The sequence below is a fragment of the Eretmochelys imbricata genome, chromosome 23 (assembly GCF_965152235.1).
Source record: "Eretmochelys imbricata isolate rEreImb1 chromosome 23, rEreImb1.hap1, whole genome shotgun sequence".
Taxonomy (NCBI): domain Eukaryota; kingdom Metazoa; phylum Chordata; order Testudines; family Cheloniidae; genus Eretmochelys; species Eretmochelys imbricata.
Window position 1 is genome coordinate 4830033 of NC_135594.1, and position 20526 is coordinate 4850558.

At 42.4% G+C, this 20526-nt stretch overlaps 1 protein-coding gene across 2 annotated transcripts in view; it reads right to left on the reverse strand.

The window, feature by feature from the left end:
* ARHGAP35 (Rho GTPase activating protein 35) overlaps window positions 1-20526 on the reverse strand; it is a 109992-nt gene that overhangs the window by 13177 nt on the left and 76289 nt on the right. For both annotated transcript variants that reach the window (XM_077840071.1, XM_077840072.1), the window contains one exon: window positions 2123-2200. In XM_077840071.1, the coding sequence (XP_077696197.1) occupies window positions 2123-2200 (78 nt within the window). The remainder of the gene's footprint in view (window positions 1-2122; window positions 2201-20526) is intronic.

Sequence of the window (20526 nt, forward strand, 5' to 3'; positions counted from 1 at the left end):
AAAACTCATATTACTGACAACCTTTCCCCTACAACTGTTCCAAGTAATACCTATGATTACTGTCATTGAAAGATTAGAGAAAAGATATTTCTCCTTGTGTTTTTCACTTTGCTTACTTTGTGCATTTGACAGCACATTGCTTCTATTCAGTTTCACTGTTTCCCCTGAAGTTAGTTTCCCAGCTATCTGTGGGTCTTCCACATAGCAACAGAAGAGAGAAAATTAAAAAAATAAAGGGTTATTTTCAAGGACCTAAAGTCTGTGCGGTACTCTGGCATCCCCATCTAAATTTAAACATGGAAGTTTAGATAAATATGAACACAAATAATCAGTATGCTAGTCTCCATGATAATTGTTTTGATTATAAATTTATTTTATGTTGTATCAACAGTTTAAGTTTTGAATGTGCTGAAAATGTGTGCACTGACAATACAAAACTGGATCGCAATAGGTGTCTGGGACTGATGGGAGTTGGGTAAACAACAGGTGGGGCTTTTGGCATATGGGAAGACATGGGAGGCAGTTTGGGATTGTGGGCTAAATACAACAGCTGGATGTTTCTACTAAAATTATCAGACCCAAGCAGTGAAACTGTAGTTTAAAATTATTTTGCTTTGTGTTTCAGAGTTAACCCCTATTAAGATAATGGAGCAGCTCACACCTCTGAGGTCTTGTCTAGATTATAGGTTTGTTTACACAACCTGGAACCAAAATATCAGTCTGTTTTAACTCACACCCTCATCTATTTTGGTGCAAATCTGCATGTGGACACACTTATTTCAGCTTAAGAATGTTCTATTTTGATTAATCCAAAAGAAGTGTGCACCCACAGACTTGAGTCAAAATAAATGAGGGTGTGAATTAAAACAGATTGGTTATTCCAGTTCCAGATTGTACCCTATGAAAAAGTGTTTTTAAAGCTAAATTAATCATCATAGTTTGAAATCACTTACCACATAGCCTAGATATAGTTAATACCTTTAAAACCATGTTAGCTGGTACCTAATTAACTGTAGGGTGTTAACGGCATTAAAACTATTTCTACACTGGGTATAAAATAGGTTTCAGAGTAGCAGCCATGTTAGTCTGTATTTGCAAAAAGAAAAGGAGGACTTGTGGCACCTTAGAGACTAACCAATTTATTTGAGCATCCGAGCTGTAGCTCACGAAAGCTTATGCTCAAATAAATTGGTTAGTCTCTAAGATACCACAATTACTCCTTTTCTTTTTCGGTATAAAATAGAATTTCATATCATGTTAACAGACATGATTTAAAATACACCTTTTACCTGTAGACTAGACAAGGCCAGAGGGCAGTTTGCAAAGCCAGAAAAATAGAACCTTGCATTGATTCACACTTGTTTCACATCCACGAGGTCTAGAAACATCTTTTTAAAAAATGAAATAAAAACATAAGAATGGCCATACTGGGTCAGAACAAAGGCCTTCCAATAGTGGCCAATGCCAGGTGCTTCAGAGGGAATGAATAGAACAGGTGATCATCAAGTAATCCATCCCCTCTTGCCCGTTCCCAGCTTCTGGCAAACAAGGGCAAGGGACACCATCTCTAGCCCTTGTATTCTAGAGCACTATCATCCCTTTTATTCTAGAGCACAAGTCTGCTTTAAGGGGTGGATTGTGTGGCAAGTTCTACAGCTGGGGAAGCGCAGCACACACAGGACCCTGATTATTTCAACAGAGCAGACATAGCCTAAATATTTTGGGAAGAACAGAGTACCAACACAGCGTAACAACAGTTACAGCAGCACTGGCTGATAATTTGGCTGATTATCACAATCTGATTGCTCAGGTTTAAGAAATTAGAGCAAATTCTCAATCAGTCAATGAACAAATATTAAAGAAAGCTGTGCCCATTACATCTAATCTGAATTAAACTCATGGTCATATTCAGACCTCTCAGCTTTCAGTCCAAATGCCAGTAATAGTTTAAAAGGTGATTACAGAGGCCCGGACCTGGAATCAAAACAGATTGTACAAAAATAAATCATTTTGATCTGGACGAGACTAGATGATGCTAAGTAAATTAAAAAAATATATTTCCTATGCTACTGCCACAGCCAAAACTCCTTTGCCCAATTACAGCAATAGGAACAGACATTACCTTGATCAAACTGTCTCTGCAGACTCTCCATCTCAGATTTGTTTCCGCTCACACGATAGATGCCTTCAGTATTCAATCCTAGTGAAACAACAAGGAAACAAAAAGTCAGTGCAAGGACTGGAATCAGAAGGGTGCAACTTTGTGGAAGTGTTATCTGGATGGAACAGAATTCTCTGTCTACAAGGAGGGGAATGAATGATTCAGTGACTCCCATGTCACAAGAACTGGAAAGTGGTGCACGACTTTTATTCCTTAGAACGAGCAATATGTTCATAGGTATTTGGAATCTGGCTAAAGGAAGAAGCTACCCTTCATTGCTCCCTTCCTTACTACCATCCCAAGGACAAATGCCTATATACACAGAGCTCATTCAGTTCTGTTGCAGTAACCTCAGCATATACAGAAGCAATTGGACACAAGAGGGCGAGGGTGATCACTTGCAATGCAACTAGAAGGATATGCAACTCTTGCAGTGAATCTATGAGCAGGGAAAACAAATGTCTCAATTTAGCCATCATTTTAATTGATACTTTCTGAGAAGCCCAGGTTCAGTGAGATAAAAGCAGAGAACCTGTCTTATGATACACAGTACATTAATAGTATTTGAATCTGAAGTGCAAAGGATTTATTCAATATACAGGGCATCAATTGGACAGTTTAAAAGCTTTTAATTGCTAAAGAAGTGGACTGTATCAGGGTCTCATTTCACAGAAAGCAACTCACCTCATCAGAAAAGAAAACTGGGTTAATAGACCAGCCCAGAAGACCATAAAATTCAGGGCTAGACACAAAAGAATCAGTGTCTGTGCACTTGGAAAGAAAAACAGGAGCAGCTGCCACCATGCGTCTCCATGCGGCTCAAATTCAAAACAAGCTTGCCATTAGACAACGGGGCTTATTAAGGCAAGTACCTGTTTAATGTACACATACAGCAAGAAAAGACAGAGCCCCATCTCTCTGCCTTTAATCGGAAGCTCTGCTTTTCCGGTCCTTGCTTACACTTGTCTCAGGCTATGTCTACACTACCGCAGTAAGTCGACCTAAGTTACGCAACTCCAGCTGAAGTCGATGTAGCTTAGGTAGACTTACTGTGGGGTCTACACCATGCTGGGTTGACGGGAGACACTCTCCCGTTGACTTACCTTACTCCTCTCATTCCTGGTGGAGTACAGGGGTTGACTGGAGAGTGCTCCGCCATCGATTTAGCAGGTCTTCACGAGACCCACTAAATCGACCCCGGTGCATTGATCACTGGAGTGTCGATCCCGCAGTACTGTAGACGTAGCCTCTGTTTGACTCACTAATGATGGACATACCCAAACTGTCCAAAGAGGACTTAAAATTGACAGTAATGTAGTTCTTAAGATTTGTTTCTGGGCTTTGCTGTGCTATAAAATATTGTTCACATTAAGTGTTCCCCAGGAGATGCACTTTCCCCAAAGATTATTGTGCTCTGCTTCTCGTGTTTTGTTACAACCCCCAGCCCATGGTGAACCATCACGTCTACAGCACCATGTTCCCAAGAAAGAGGCAGTCTAGTCAGGGACCCCAGTCCTAGTTCCATTGTCATATAAAGTTGGAGAGCCACAGAGAAATCAAAGCAGGTATGTGCAAACTGGAAAAAGAAAGCAGTGAAAATATGACGAGCTGTTTAAAAGCCTAGTATGGTCATTAAAAGTCTACATGTGCCCTAGCTCCTGTTAGCAAATCTGACCTCAATCATTTCTGTCACACCAAACTCACATAAAGCCAGCATCATTCTTGCCTTAAGTAACACTAGTACTGTCAAACCTTACAGCAATACTAAGCAATGAATGCACGAAACAAAAGGAACATCAGAGCCACAGACATTCTGGCAATTTCTTTCTTTCTCCCCTCCCACCCCAAAACTTGTTGCTCAGACATGTAGATGGAAAGGGAATAGACACTACGGGACTGCGAAGACTGCAGATGGCTCCACAATTGTTCCCCAATTAATTTTTTCTGACATAACATTACCACTCAGCACAAAGAAAGATGAGTAATTCCTTCTCTTAATGATCGTCCACCATAGCCGCTAATAAGAGGAAATGGCAAATTAATTACCAGTAGCTTAAAATGAGAGGCATAATGTTGACAACATATATAATTTGAAACAAACATAACTTGTAAATTCAAATATCCCCCTTCATGACTGAGCAACACCAATATTTAATGTAGGCAGTGGTGTAGCTGTGTTGGTCCTAGGAAATGAGAGAGAGAAGGCGGGTGAGATAATATCATTTATTGGACCAACTTCTGTTGGAGAGAGAGAAGCTTTCGAGCTTACACGGAGCTTTTCTTCAGATCTGGGAAATACACTCATGCCAGGTCTACACTACACTCCCACTTACTTCAGAATAATTTATGTCATTCAGGTGTGTGAATAAGTCACACCGACCTAAGCACCAGTATGGACAGCACTATCATGCTGACATAAAACTACCACCTCTTGCGGAGGTGGATTTATTATGCCGATGCAAGAGCTCTCTCCCGTTGGCATAGAGCGTTTTCACCAGACGCTCTACAGCACTGCAGCTCCGCTGATGCTTCTAGTATAGAGTCAGTCTCACTGTCATAGCTAAATATAAGATGGTACAGACAGTCTAGCATAAGTAGTTAACATATTTCAAGTCACCATTCAAGGTGAAGTGGCCCATGAACATTAACTCCCAGCCATAGAAGGGGGAAAAATGGTGTGTGTGTGGGGGGGGGGGGTGTGGGTGTGTGGGTGTGGGGGTGTGTGTGTGTGTGTTGGGGGGGCAGTTTAAGTTATAGATTGTTGTAATAAGCAATAAATCCAGTGTGTCTATTCAGGTTTCAGAGTAACAGCCGTGTTAGTCTGTATCTGCAAAAAGAACAGGAGTACTTGTGGCACCTTAGAGACTAACAAATTTATTTGAGCATAAGCTTACGTGGGCTACAATTTTGCAACAGAAAAGCTTAAAAAACAGACTCCAATGAGAAACTGCTGAACTTGAATTAATATGCAAACTAGATACCATTAACTTGGGTTTGAATAGAGACTGGGAGTGGCTGGGTCATTACACAAATTGAATCTATTTCCCAATGTTAAGTATCCTCACTCCTTCTTGTCAACTGTCTAAATGGGCCATCTTCATTATCACTACAAAAGTTTTTTTCTCGTGCTGATAATAGCTCATCTTAATTAATTAGCCTCTTACTCCACCTTTTCATATTCTCTGTGTGTGTACATTATATATAAGAACAGGAGTACATGTGGCACCTTACAGACTAACCAATTTATTTGATATAATCTTCTTTCTACATGTCCCATTCTATGCATCCGATGAAGTGAGCTGTAGCCCACGAAAGCTTATGCTCAAATAAATGTTAGTCTGTGAAGTGCCACAAGTCCTCCTGTTCTTTTTGTCTCTATTCAGTCCATGATTTTTAGTATCTAGCCAAGTTATGAATTTAAGCTCACAGGACCATCTTTTGAAGGTATTATGTGGGTTTTCTTTGAGGATAAGGACTGAGAGGATGAGGACTCTTCTGGTCTTCAAACAACCCCCCATGCTCTCCAAGCTCGTCATCGGAAGCAAATGCCCCACAGACCAGGACCACTAACTCAAAGCAGCACCAGATCCTGCCAAAACAGCACATGTAAAATCTGTAGCCATACTTCCACTGCCATTATGCTCTTGATGAACTCTCACAAAAAAATTAATAGAAGATAAAAACACTATCATTTGGGGTGAACACTTTTGACAAAGCGATCACTCTATATCTGACATCACAGTCCTCAATGGAAACCTGCATGACACCAGCAAAAGATGAGCCTGGGAGCTTAAATTCATAACTTTGCTAGATACGAAAAACCATGGACTCAAGAGAGACACTGGATTTACGGCTTATGCTAAACAATCTGTTCCACCTGTACTTCGATATGGCACTGAGTACGTCTCCCAGACCTGAAGAAAAGCTCTGGGTAAGCTCAAAAGCTTCTCTCTCACCAAAAGAAGTTGGTCAAATAAAAGATATGACCTCATCCACCGTGTCTCATCAGTATTTAATAACTAACTTAATATTTCCTGCAATCCACTTCCATGTTTATTTTATGAAATCCTGTTTTACACCAGCCACACAGACATTACAAAGCTGTAGCATCAAGACAGGCTAAACATCATTTGACCTGAACTGAACAGATTAATATCAACCACTAATTTCATATAAGCAGAAACAAAACCTAGGAAGAAGCTGCAAGGAGTAACTTGACTTTAAAAAACAAAGCCCTGTCTACATCATTGGTAACATGGGTGCAACTCCATCAGTTTTGGCAATGTTGGGAGCCCTAGCACAGAAGGGCCACTGGCTGCAAGCAGTGTTTTAAGCATTATGTTAAGTAACATCTGCCAGAGCAGGGCTAGTCAACGCAATGCTTAAATCAGTGACAATTCTAGCAGTCTGCCTACAATAGTTTATTTATATGTTTCTCCCTGTGACAGGGACCATCTTTTTTGTTTTGTGTTTGTACAGTGCCTAGCACAATGGAATCCTGGTCCATAACTGGAGTTCATAGATGCTACGATAATACAAATAATAATAATAATAATGTTGCTCATCAGTGAAATACCCAAGTAAACTTCACAATTTATTCTAACAATACCTCAGAGATGGGGAGGATCATTATTTTACAGATAAGGAACTAAGGTAGAGAGAGATTAAATGACCTGCCCGATGTCACAGAGAACGTCTGTGGCACAGCCGAGACTAAAACCCAGATTTTTCTTGTGCCCTACTGTAGCGTTAAAACTCCAAACTATTCCTTTCCTTCCCACTAGGGTCCCCAATCTTGCAAACATATGTGTAGATAGGGCTGAACTGGAGAGACAATACTAAGGAAATCCACAGTTTATTCAATATGGAGTTAAACAAACTACAGAGAAATAACTACAGAAGAACCGTAGATGGGAGCACCATCATTCACTGAATTTCTGCTTACTACCCATGCTACTTTAGTATTTCAGTCTTGTGCAGTAAGGGAAAACATGGTCTCAGGCTACAAAATTTCTCTAACTCTTCTCCATGTCACGATTGCAAGACTCTTAGGTATGGTGTGTACTGTACAGAGGGCACTCTTGACCAGACGTACTGGAAATGGGCACGTGCAGATCTCTGTAGGGTGAGACTCGCATGCAACCTTCAGGAATGCATAATCTTGGGGAACACCACCACCGAGGACTAGTCTGTGTGAGGGATTTTTGCACCAGTGGACCGACATATACATGCAAATCCCCTGAGCAGCTACACTACAGCAGTGTAAGACAGGGCTTGCATTTGACAGAATTACTGGAATCTAAATATGCAAAAAAGCAGTAAGATTTATTCTCAGACATATGGACATGAATTCTGTGAAGAATCAAAAGAACCTGCCTACATACAAAGGCAATAGATTTCCCAAGATATGTATGTACCCACTGCATGAGGAGAGGATCAAGCCATTCATTTTTAAATGAAACACACAGAATGAATGGGTATCTGAATAATGGAGATATAAATCCAGCATGGGGTTTCTATGATAAAAAGGTAAAGCTTTTTTAAGGGAGATCACCAGAAAGGGTAGAACAACAGTACTATAACCAACATGATCATTACAGGGGCCAAATTCATCAAAGGTTTCTAATGCTACCTGCCTTCTGCGCTTGCCTTCTTCTCAGCAATCAGACGATCTCTGGGTCACCCACCTTATTGCTCCTAACAATGCCGAAGGTATGCTCCAGCAGCACCAACTGGTGACCTCTGGTAATTCATGTAAGTGGCAACACGACTTTCACAGGTTAAAATCTAGTCAGGGCAGTGAGTGACAAGATTAAAAGATCTGTGCTGTAGTGTTTTCAACAGCACAATTCATGTATAACCTCACTTATATGCTTGCTCCCCATTAGTTATTGTCAATAGCTGTAAGAAAGTGCATGGATAATGGAAGTAAGGTGAGAATACAAAATGACCAACATCCTGAAATACTATGAAGTAGGAACAGCTGGGTTTCTCACTCTTGCTGTCAGATTCTCATCAGTAACATCTGACGACAAAGATATATAATGAGCCCAATGTGGCTACAATGGGATATCTTGTGTGGTTACACCTACCACAGACTGGCTGCTGAGAGCCTTCCAGTAGAAAGGACTTTAACATTGCGTAAGTGGCATTCCCACCAGCAAGAACAAGAAAAGAAAGACAGCCGTTATTTTCAACGTAGTCCTTAACCAGAAGCCCAACCAGCTAATGAATTCCAAAGAAAAAAGCTGGTTGGGCTTTCCAAAGAGATTTGTCCATTCTCGATAAAAGATCTTTTATTACATGAGCCAAATCTTAGAATCAAGCAGTGGGAAAAGTTAATTAAGGTAGAACCTTAATCTGTTTCACAAAAGAATTTTGGATAAATATGCAAATATACCTTGCTCCTCTAAAGCACTTAATTCTTCCAGCTGACATTTCTACAACCAGAAAATAAGATTCACATACAATACACTAGCTACCAAGAATCAAATGACTCACTGGAGACCTCCATAAATTTTGTGACATCCATGGTGATAATATTCCATGACAATCTAGGTTTTTTAGCAGGACACGTTAAATATGAAAGAAAACTTTAATAATCCAGGTAACTAGAAATAAATCTGGTTTCTCAATCTGGGAAGGCTTCACTATAGGCCTTTACTATATATCTGAAATGTACCCCTGTGACAGAACCTCTTCTTCTCCAGATCATCACTCAAAGAAAAAACAAGGCATTAGGCATATTAGTTAGCGACTAGAAAAATTATAGCGAAGTCAGTGTTCTGAGTACCACCACGCAAGAAGCACTAGTACAGATGTGTTTGTAGAGTCAGGAAAAGGAGCACAAAAACAGAGGATAATTATATACATAATACAATTTAAGGGAGAAAAACATACTACATATGTAGGATAGCATCAGGGCAAGGTTCATGACATTTAGGGTCTCTAGAGTCCTTAATCCAGCCTTGGAGAGAAAAATCAAAGAAAATTCAAGTTAAATTAGTTCTGAAAAAATATAGCAGCACGAAACAACATAAATGAGAACAAAACACAAAATGCACTTGGTGAGTGATTTTCAGAACTAAAAAGAATGAGCTACGATGACACTGGACTGGTCAGAAAACCCAACTAGGGCCTGTGAGCAATTAGAAACAGATGGCTAGAGCAACTTCAGCGGTTGACAATTTCTGGGTTTCAAATTCACCAAAAAGCAGTAAACACACTATAAAGATAAAAGAACTATTACTAACCTCACAGTAACTACAGTTCTTCAACATGCATTGTCAACTCTTGGTGTTTGTGCACCCCACTCGCACACGATCAGATGTTTTAGTCAACAGAGTCTGTTGGGACAAACCTGTGCTCTAGACATCCTCACATCCCTCACCCGAAGGATGGAGAAGGCCCAACCAACCAAGATGGTTTGCAACACTGGATCCTTATGCAACCGCTTACAGTTGTCTGGGAATTGTCTGCTGACATAACCTGTTAGTAAGTCTGAAAACCTGGAAGACGCAGGGCCTTCAGCATGATAAATACACCAAGTACAGAGCTGAATGGTCTCCTGACAGAGAGCTGGTGATCTGGCTACTCCCTGCCTGTAGACATAATGTACAGCTGTGGTGTTGCATGGGGATCCCTGGAGGAAAGGTAGAAATGCTTTGCATACCAAATGAATGGCTCTGAGTTCCAGAACATTTATGTGCAGACTAGCTTCCTGAAGGATCACATCCCCCGCATTTGAAGGAGCTCAGGTTGGGACCCCTATTCCTCAGTGGAGGCATCTGTCACCAGTGTCTTGGTTGGAAGAACTGCAGAGAAGGGTACTCCCTTGCACACCTGAAGAGGGCATTTTCACCAGTTTAGCAAGGAGAGACTTCTTGCAGGACTGTGACCATCATATATCCATGAGGTGTGTGGTGCCTTCTGGATAGATATGCTGATTTTAACCACCTTTGTAAGGAATGGAGTACTTGTGGCACCTTAGAGACTAACCAATTTATTTGAGCATAAGCTTTCGTGAGCTACAGCTCACTTCATCGGATGCATGCTGTGGAAAGTGTAGAAGATCTTTTTATATACACACAAAGCATGAAAAAATACCTCCTCCCACCCCACTTATAACCTTATTACCAGCAGGAGAGTGGGGTGGGAGGAGGTATTTTTTCATGCTTTGTGTGTATATAAAAAGATCTTCTACACTTTCCACAGCATGCATCCGATGAAGTGAGCTGTAGCTCACGAAAGCTTATGCTCAAATAAATTGGTTAGTCTCTAAGGTGCCACAAGTACTCCTTTTCTTTTTGCGAATACTGACAAACACGGCTGTTACTCTGAAACCTGTTTGTAAGGAATGTAGGTGAAGCCTTGCAAACTGCTTCACACAGGTGCTTGAGGCCTTTCATCCAGAAGTCTAAGGTATGCTCTTATGATTTCTGTGAGAGACTGAAGTTGGTTGATGAGGTTCGTTATACTTTGGAATCTCTCTTATAGAAGGTAAACTTGTACTGACATGGAATCTAACTCAGTTCCTATAAAACTCTATGTTTTCAGTTGAAATAAATGTATTTTTCAATGTTGACTTTGAGACCCAGTGCACTGAAGAGCCTTACAGTCATGTGAATCAAGTTGGTCAACTGCTAGCGTGACCATCCTCAGATCAGCCAGAAGTTGAGACATGGACAGACCTGGTTCGACGCTTCCTTAGACAAGCTGCCATAACCGCCAAACACTTGGTGAAATATCCTCAATGCTGTGGAAAGACCAAAGTGGGCAGGATCCTGTACCAGCAGTGAGATGTTCCAATCAAGAATCTGAAGCATTTCCTGTGAGTTGATGAATGGACGTATGAAAATCGGCATGCTGAAGGTCAAGAGCCGTGAACCAGTTTTGAGGGTCTACCAAAAGAATTACGGAGACCAAAGTCACCATCCTGAACTTGAAACGAATTTGCCAAGATGTTGAAAGTCCAGAATGGGATGCCAACAACTCCCTTTCTTCTTTGGGATGAGAAAATAATGGGTAAAAAAAACCCTGCTGCTCCTGCACTCTAACAGCACCTCCTTCTCTAGAGACCCAAGTTGTAGACAGAAGTCTATTTCTTTCAACAGTATCTCATGAGATCCCTGAAAGGGGACAGGGAAGGAGGGTAGGAAGGGACTGGAAGTGGATAGAATACTCCTTGTTGACAATTTCCAAGACGCACTGGTCTGAAGTGATCCGAGGCCAGGCTTCCCAAAAATAAAAAGCCAAAGAGGGGTGGAAAGGAAGAGATCCTCAAGAGGTTCTGTCAGGCTTTGACACTAGCATCAAACCTGCCAGTTTTGGCTGCCTGGCAGAAGATGCAGACTGTGAAGAGGCAGAAGAGTTACTGTTGGAAGAAAGTCTGCTCCTCTCTCAGTGGCTCCAAAGTCTTCTGAGGCTGATGATAGCAATGGGCAGAAGGAACACTGTGGTCTTAGTTGCTTTCTTCTTGGGGCTGGATTGCACAGTCCCAAAGAATGCAAAGTTTTCTTGAAGTACCTTCAGCAAATGGAGAACCTGATCCATTTTGGAATTAAGTTCATTAGCCTTAATGGGAAGGTCCTCAGCTGTGGTTTGGACTTCCCTGGGAATCCGAGAGGACTGGAGCTAGGAGGATGTTCTTCCACAGATATGGCCATAATACACGCCGCTGTGTCCAATGCATCCAGTGCCATATGTAGGGAAATGTGGGCTATTATCTGTCCCTCAGTAGTCACTTTAAATTCCTCTTGTTCCTGTGATAGAGCAAAGAGCGCTTCATAAGGAAAAATTTTAGATGAACCTCTAGCTTTGAGTCCACTTAGAAAAGCAGTGACATACAGAACGTTGCTTAGGAGAGGTCATATTTCTGAACAAAAAGGCACCTGCAGCGCTTGACATTAAGCATAACTGCAGCTTCATATGAGGTCCAGGGTTTGAACTCTAGGGATTTCACTTTTGCATTGCTAGAGCCCCTATGGTGGGGGTCATGGGAGGGGCAGGGAGTTTAGACTGTAAACTAACTAAAGATTTTTTGTGCCAAAGGGCAGAGAGACTAAGACTAACTAATTAACAATACCAATAACTAACACCAGCACAGAGTGCAGAGAAGCAGGCAGACACCGCAGGGATTCTTTCAAGAACGGTAAAAAGGAAACAAGGACTTTCTCCACAGTTTATGTCCTCGGGTGGTGGGGCATGAGGTCATCAAGGGCACTGGCACAGACACTACTGGCCAAAACAATCCAGTCTTAGGCTCCAGCAAACCAAGAGTGGAATCCATACAGGCAATCACTTGAGGAATCACACACTCCTCATTCTTTCCTGCCAGGCAAGTTGTAATCACCATAAGCACTAAAGCTTGTGTCTCAAGGGATTTCCCTGTTTTTGCGGTTAGATCCAAACCTGTAACTTCACCACCATATTCTACATTTAGTTTCTTTTCTGAAATTTTGGTTTTACAAAACATTAAAAGACTTATACTGAAAATGCAAGTCACCTGAATTAAGATCTAGCTATTTGCAGATATCTAGTTCTGTGCATTAGCAACCAGCTGGTTTTTTTCATAAGCAGTGTTGTCCTAGCCATGTCAATCCCAGCATATTAGAGAGACAAGGTGGGTGAGGTAATATCTTTTATTGGACCAACTTCAGTTGCTGAGAGAGAAGTTTTGGGTTTACACAGAGCTCTTTAAATTATAAACTCACATTCAAAATCTCAAGGATATAAAGTGTGAAAGCAATATTTCCTTTTAGTTTTAAAAATATTTTTATAATCTGCTTTAAAAAAAATAAAACTTCCATATTTTAAGCCTCCTATTACTACAAACTAATAGCATTCATACAAATTTCACACAAGCATTCATCTCATTTCTAAAAACATATTTCTCTATGATTTTAAATAAACTTAATGTATTTGATAGCAATTTGAACAGTGTTTTCCACTGTTTCCCATGTTTGTATGGTTCCATTACACAACAACCAGGAAGCTTTTTTTTTTTTTTTTTTTTTTTTAATTAAACAGGAACTGCGATTACAAAACCATAAAATAAAATTGGTACAGGGTTCAGAACATGTTGGACCACCTGAAACTCATTTGCTGAAATTGTCTAGATTGTGTGTTGACTAAGTCTCCTGAAGTAACTATCCGTTGTCTGAAGGAGAGGTTAATAGGGACAGGAGAGATCAATAAGACTGGGACTTTTCAGCCTGGAAAATAAATGACTAAGGGGGATATGATTGAGGTCTATAAAACCATGACAGGTGTGGAGAAAATAAATAAGGAAGTGTTGTTTACTCCTTCCATAACACAAGAACTAGGGGTCACCAAATGAACGCACAGTCAGCCTCTTTGCCATTACGACAGAAGAATCCCATGCACCGCTACAGACTAGGGACCGAATGGCTAGGCAGCAGTTCTGCAGAAAAGGACCTAGGGGTTACAGTGGACAGAAGCTGGATATAAGTCAACAGTGTGCCCTTGTTGCCAAGAAGGCCAATGGCATTTTGGGATGTATAAGTAGGGGATTAGCGAGCAGATCGAGGGACGTGATCGTTCCCCTCTATTCGACGTTGGTGAGGCCTCATCTGGAGTACTGTGTCCAGTTTTGGGCCCCACACTACAAGGATGAGGAAAAACTGGAAAGCATCCAACAGAGGGCAACAAAAATGATTAGGGGACTGGAACACATGATTTATGAGGAGAGGCTGAGGGAACTGGGATTGTTTAGTCTGCGGAAGAGAAGAATGAGGGGGGATTTGATAGCTGCTTTCAACTATCTGAAAGGGGATTCCAAAGAGGATGGATCTAGACTGTTCTCAGTGGTAGCAGATGACGGAACGAGGAGTAATGGTCTCAAGTTGCAGTGGGGGAGGTTTAGGTTGGATATTAGGAAAAACTTTTTCACTAGGAGGGTGGTGAAGCACTGGAATGGGTTACCTAGGGAGGTGGTCGAATTTCCTTCCTTAGAGGTTTTTAAGGTCAGGCTTGACAAAGCCCTGGCTGGGATGATTTAGTTGGGGATTGGTCCTGCTTTGAGCAGGGGGTTGGACTAGATGACCTCCTGAGGTCCCTTACAACCCTGATATTCTATGAAAATACAATATTCAGAAAGAAAAATGGGTCTCACCCACAAGACAAACAGAACAAGGAATAAACTCAATACAGTACAGATGAAACTCTAGAAAAGACCAGAGTTTTAGAAATACAGGGCTAAATTCAGTCCTTGGGTAACAGGTCATGAGAATCAATGGAGTTACACCTGGTCTGAATTGGACGCCTAAGAGAAGAACAAAGGGAATACTTATATTTTTCCTGTAAGCTACTCATACTTTCTCAATTTTAACTCCAGTATTTTCCGTGAAAATCTGCTGTTTCTTTTTTAAACCGTTATAACTATCTGCCCATATTTATATACATTCTATATATAAGCCACAACACACAAAACAAGAATGCGTCCTACGTTATATTTTTTAAGTTTACATGACCTATCCCAATCAACTTTTATTAACAAAGTGGTTTTAAATATAGAATATCAGGAGCTGACAAGAAAAATATTCTGCTCTGGTATTAAATCATCCTCCAAAGAGTCATCCGGAGCAGGCCAGATTTATTCTCCTCACCATCCATTACCTTTTGTCATTTTTATTTACATTAATCGGTGCTTTAGAACTGGCTGCATCAAATAAGTTTGCCAGCGTCCTTATTTAAAGGATATTCACCCCTCGCCCTTTACACAGGCAGAAATTCTGCACACAATCCATATTTCTCCTCTAAATTCTGAGTGGACTTAGTGCTAGAGAAAGGTGTCAGACAGACAGCTCAGGAGACTCTAACCCTGCATTTTTACTGGGTATTTCTCTTTGGCAGCAAAGATCTCTCTAAAGCGTAAGCGTGTCAACTTCTGGCAGTACGCTGCCTTCTTTCACTGAAACATGGACTTGCGATATCTACCCAGTCTGTTATGACAATCTTGATGACTGCCAGCCAGGCAACCAGATGCTGTCACTCTATAAATTAGAAAAGGCATTGTGTACACAGCCAGCTGTGTCATAAATCGCTAGGTTTGGAAGAGGAGAGGTGCAAACATCACACCATGTCTGTGGCATCATATGGATTCGACATCTGGTTGGTTCTTTCTGTGCCTCCCATTACAGATAATATATGCTGGGGAGTTTCTGAACACGTCCTGATCCAAACCAGAAACAGTTTCAGTGATCTCCGCAGTTAGTATGGAAATGTACATCTTCAGACATTTTTAAAATACTGACATTACCAAATCTCTTTCTATCACAGCATCCATTTCTATAGCACCGAACTTGTCTACACTTACAAAATTTACTGAAATAGCTATTCTGGAATAAACATTCCAGAATAGCTATTTTGGTAAGCTTCCAAGTATAGATAAGCCATAAGCATGCCCTAGATAAACCAGATCTGCATGCTGTCGTCCTGAGTATTTCTGCTCTGCACTTTTTCCTGGTATAGAACATTTTTCTTGGACTATATCATCTCTACTATTTCAACACCATTTGTTATGGGTCTGTTGATTCAAGAATTAAAGTATTTAAATCAACAGATACAGATATCAAAGTAATAAAAGAGAATAAGGCCTAGTCTACACTAAACAATTAGGCTGACCCAGCTACATTGCTCTGGGGTGTGAAAAATCAGCAAGATCGTTAAGCCAGTCGTTGGGTAGACAGCGGTAGGTCAACAGAAGAATTCTTCTGTTGACTAGCTACCACCTGCAAGGGAAGTGGATTATCTATGCCAACAGAAGAACCCCTCCCGTTGGCATACAGGTAGCACAGGCGGCGGGTATCATAGGCTAGGGGAGGCTGTGCCTCCCAAAATAGCCAGGCATGGCCCTGCCCATGGTTCACCACCAGAACTCCTCTGCAGCTCCTCCTGTGTGGTCGCCACTTGGCCTCCCGGTGCTCAAGTATTGGAAAGGCTGGGGCCATGCTGCCCGGCCTCCTGGCGCACTAGCCTGGGGCAGGCGACCGTGCTGGGGGGGTGGGGGCGCCTCTGGGCTCCAGCAGGGGGGTGCGTGGTTGTCTACACTGGTGGTCTACACTGAAGTGCTATAGTAATGTAGCTGTGCCACTGTTGTGTTTCAAGTGAAGACAAGCCCTGAGTGATGAAGTGTAAAAGCAGCTGGGAGTAAACAGTCTGCCAAGTATGTGAAAGACACTGAATCCTAACGTGTGAACTTGTTAGAATGCCCATAAAGATTTTATTTCCTCATCAGTACTCTTCGCCCTTTCTCTACAACACTCTATATTCACCCTCTGAAAGAGAGGGCTGACTGCTATTCTGTTTCCACAACAAACCACGAGAGATGCAAGTGTATGCTGCAAGACCCTTCCTGACTCAAGGAGGTTGATCTCTGCAATGTTCTCATTCAGACACAAGCAGCGGCACTAATGAACCAAAGTTTAACACATTAACAACATTTCATTAACAAGTATCAGAGCAGGGGAGACTTCAAGGTGAAGTGGTTGCTGGCCCTGGCGCAGCCCAAGTGCTGGAGACTGACAGGTACCTGCCCCTGCCCCATCCTGGCACCGCCTGTCCCCCAGCCCAGTGAGTGTTACCTGCCCCACCAGCCTCAGTGCCCTGCCCCATACTGTCAGCCACCCCAAGCTCACTGTGACACCAGTACCCCTTGGCAAAGAGCCCCCTGATCTTCACAAACACCACAGGCCTGACAAACTCACTGCACCCCACACATGTCTTACAGGGCACTTACTCACAAAGAGGAACGTGGAAGGGATCTACACAAGGCTGGTAACTTGTTAAGAGTGAGAATCTTTGTGAGATGTGTGCACGGGTAATAGTGAAGGAATAATGTATTTACCTTAGAAGTCTGCTTTACAGACTTGGAGTAGAAATTAGTCACCAGGGGATAATGGCCCTTTGGGGCAAGGGGGATTTGTCACCCTGCCTAACCTGACTGGCGATGCAATGCAAGGCTCAATTGTTTAGCTTTGCACAATAGTAAGACTTTGAATGGGACACCATCAGAGGCAATGGCAAACAACTGAAACGCCTTAAAGGTAAAAAAGAAACATTACAACAACCATTAGCATTATAAACAGCCTGTCAGAATGGGTAAGTTTACTAGTTTTCAGAGCTTGTGGGGGGGCGGGGGGGAAGAGGCGGGGGTGTGTGTGCAAGGTGGAAGATTCGCCTAGGGCGCAAAATATCCTTGCCCCAGCCCTGCCCTCCTGGCCAGGGTGGGGGGGAGAACAGTGCGTCCTCTTCCCAGTTGGGGGCTGGAGGGGTGAAAGCTGCACAGACCCCAGTGCTGCTCCTGCTCTGCTGGCTCAGCCCCAGTGTCTTGCTGTAAGTGGCTGCTCTGCGAGTGGGGCTGGGGGTGGGGTGGGCACGGGCAGCCCAGATGTGCCTATCTTTAAGATGCAATACAGGCATAGTACAGTACTTGCTTTAAAAACAAAACAAAACAAAAACTTCTGCTTCTGCCTGATTGGTTACTCCCGGTTTCACATGATGTCTGGTTGCCCAGTCTAACTCTGGTGTTCGTATCTTTGAGGTTCTACTGTAGTATTATGTATTCCAAATACTGGTCTCCATAGACACTGGCTTATCACAGTCTTGACTGGTCTTATGTGACCTTTTCCTCAGTGCATTCAATGGGGAATGGCTCTTCCCTCTCTTCAGAGAGGCGTCGACTCCAGACAGTGAAACGCCAGTACTGTCAGCCTTGCCCAAGCACAGTAAGCACCGCACGTGCGTACTGTTGTTAGGAACTGGCCCTCCACATAACAATGTTTAAAAACTTAACTAACTCTAACACTAAACGGGTACTAGGGCTATGGCCATGAGGCGGGAACGCTGCCCCTGCTGGGCAAAATTCTCCACACACGCCTAAGTGGAATACACAGCTGCATCTATCTACTCAAAAGAATTATCTATTCCAGTGGTTCTCAAACTTTTTTTTTCACAGACCACATGAAAATTGCTGAGGGTCTCAACGGACCACTTCATGATCTTTCCAAATGTTGTTTGTACCATTAGCTAACTATTGTAAAGTGCTTTGGATAAAAGCGCTATATAAAAAAAACAACATTTTTTTGTTCTACAAATAAAAGCATACAACTCATATTTGAATATCAGTAGTCTTACCTTTCTAATGCAACGGATGTACCCTCCCCCCCCGCCGCAGCAGCCACAGAGCTGGGGCTGGGAAAGAGGGCCGTCTCTCCCCGGCAGCCGCAGCCCTGGAACTGGGGAACTTTGCCTCTTTCTCTGGCCACTGCAGCTCTGCACGTTCCAAACTCCCCCCACCCTCTCTTCTCACCCCACTGCCCCCTCCCACCTACCCCATATTCCCCCCCAAGGCCACCACCTCACCTTACATGTGCGTCTCCTCCAGGGGCCAGGCACCTAATTAGTGGAGCCACGCCTGCGCTGCTCCACTAATTAGGTGGGTGGCCCTTCATTCTCTCGTGTGTGGCCGCCCAGGCATACACCCAAGAGGGAACTATCTGCGGACCACCTGAATGGAGCTTGTGGACCACTGGTGGTCTGCAGACCACAGTTTGGGACCCTCTGATCTATTCCAAATACTGGGTCTCCATAGAAAGCGGCTTACCACATCAAGGACTTCATAGTTGCATACAGTGCAATGCTCTGAGACCAAAGCAGGATTGCTCCTGTCTAAAGTGAGGTTTCCACAAGCGATGGGACATCGATCATTTCTCGTGGGAGAATATTCCACAAATTAATAGATCTCACTATTAGGAATTTTTCCTAGTATTATATTAAGGCTAATTTGATCTTTTCTTAATTACACCTGAGCACATCTCAAAGTATCATTTAAACCATACCTTAAAACCACAGAAAAAGAGCTACATGTTATGTCAACGCGACTGACATTTTTCAACTCACCTTAATTCCATGTGTTATCTCAAATTATATTTCAGTGTTTTTGAGAGAGCTCTCATGCTTGGCTTTTCCTAACCAAGCTCTCTCTCTCTGGCCTTTGAACGCCAGGCACACTTATCAAAAAGGGCTACTGTAGTAGGACACAGTGTCCACTGGAAATCCGTTAGCCATGCATCATCACTAGTTAAACATACCTGGCTTATCTAGAATGGCCAATAGCAAATCTATTGATTTATCCATATTACTAATGCATTTTTGGAACATACTGTATAAAAATACTCTTAATGCTGCAATACTACTATTGTAAGACAGTTTTGTTTCGCCACTACTGTAGAACATTGTCTTGTAAAGAAAGAGGTAGAGTTAGCATGAAGTACTCAAAGGTTGGAAAAAGGATGAGCATCTCTGAATAAAAAAGGCTTTTGCTGATATTTGGAAGATGGAGGAAAGACCTACTGACAAATCTAGAACTATCAAGATCACTCAAAAGAGGCACCAACATGAATAAGCTCATTAAAATGCAGAATACTGAAAGGAACTATGTATTTTAATACCCCTTTTTTCACCACCATTAGAAAAATGCAACAACAGTTTATACAAGTCTTGCTAATTCAATCACTTATACATGATCTATTAAAAGGCAAACTGCCAGAGTGGAACTATCCTAAATTTTATTTATTTGTATTATGGTATCACCTTAGAGGCCCCAGCTGAGACCAAGGGCTTGTTGTGATGAGTGCTGTACAGACAAAGTACGAGGAAGTCCCTGCCCCCAAGAGCTTACAAACAAAGGAGCTATTATCCTCATTTTACAAATTGGGAACTGACCCCAGAGAGGTTAAATGATTTTCTTCAGATCACACAGGAAGTCTGGTACAGTTTCAGGGTATGGCTACACTTGCAGACATAGAGCACTTTGGGTTAAACCAGCTTTCGTACAGCGCAGTAGGGAAAGCGCTGCAATCTGTAGACACTGACAGTTGACAGCGCAGTGGTATGGCCATATTTGCGGCACTTGCAGCTGCATTGGGAGCGGTGCATTATGGGCAGCTATCCCAGCGTTCAAGTGGCTGCAACATGCTTTTCAAATGGGGAGAAGGTGGGGTGCAGTGTGTTGTGTGTATATGTGGGGGGGAGAGAAAGAGTGGGTTTTTGGGGTGCTGAGAGTGTGTGAGCGTGCTGTCTTGTAAATTCAGACCTCTCCCCCAGCCCCACACTTGTTTTTTCTTGGACCAGATAAGCAGCCTGCTGTCTGAAACAGCTTTGAAAGGTCACTTCCGCATTCCTGCCCATTTCACAACAATGAGAAGAGAGGCCACCTGATTTAAGGGGATTATGGGACGTTTCCGGAGGTCATTCAAAGCTCTGTTAATGTAACTCCTCATTCACACTGACGCTGCAGCGTCTCATCCAATATGCAGCAGCAAATGTTATCCCTCTTGGGGAGG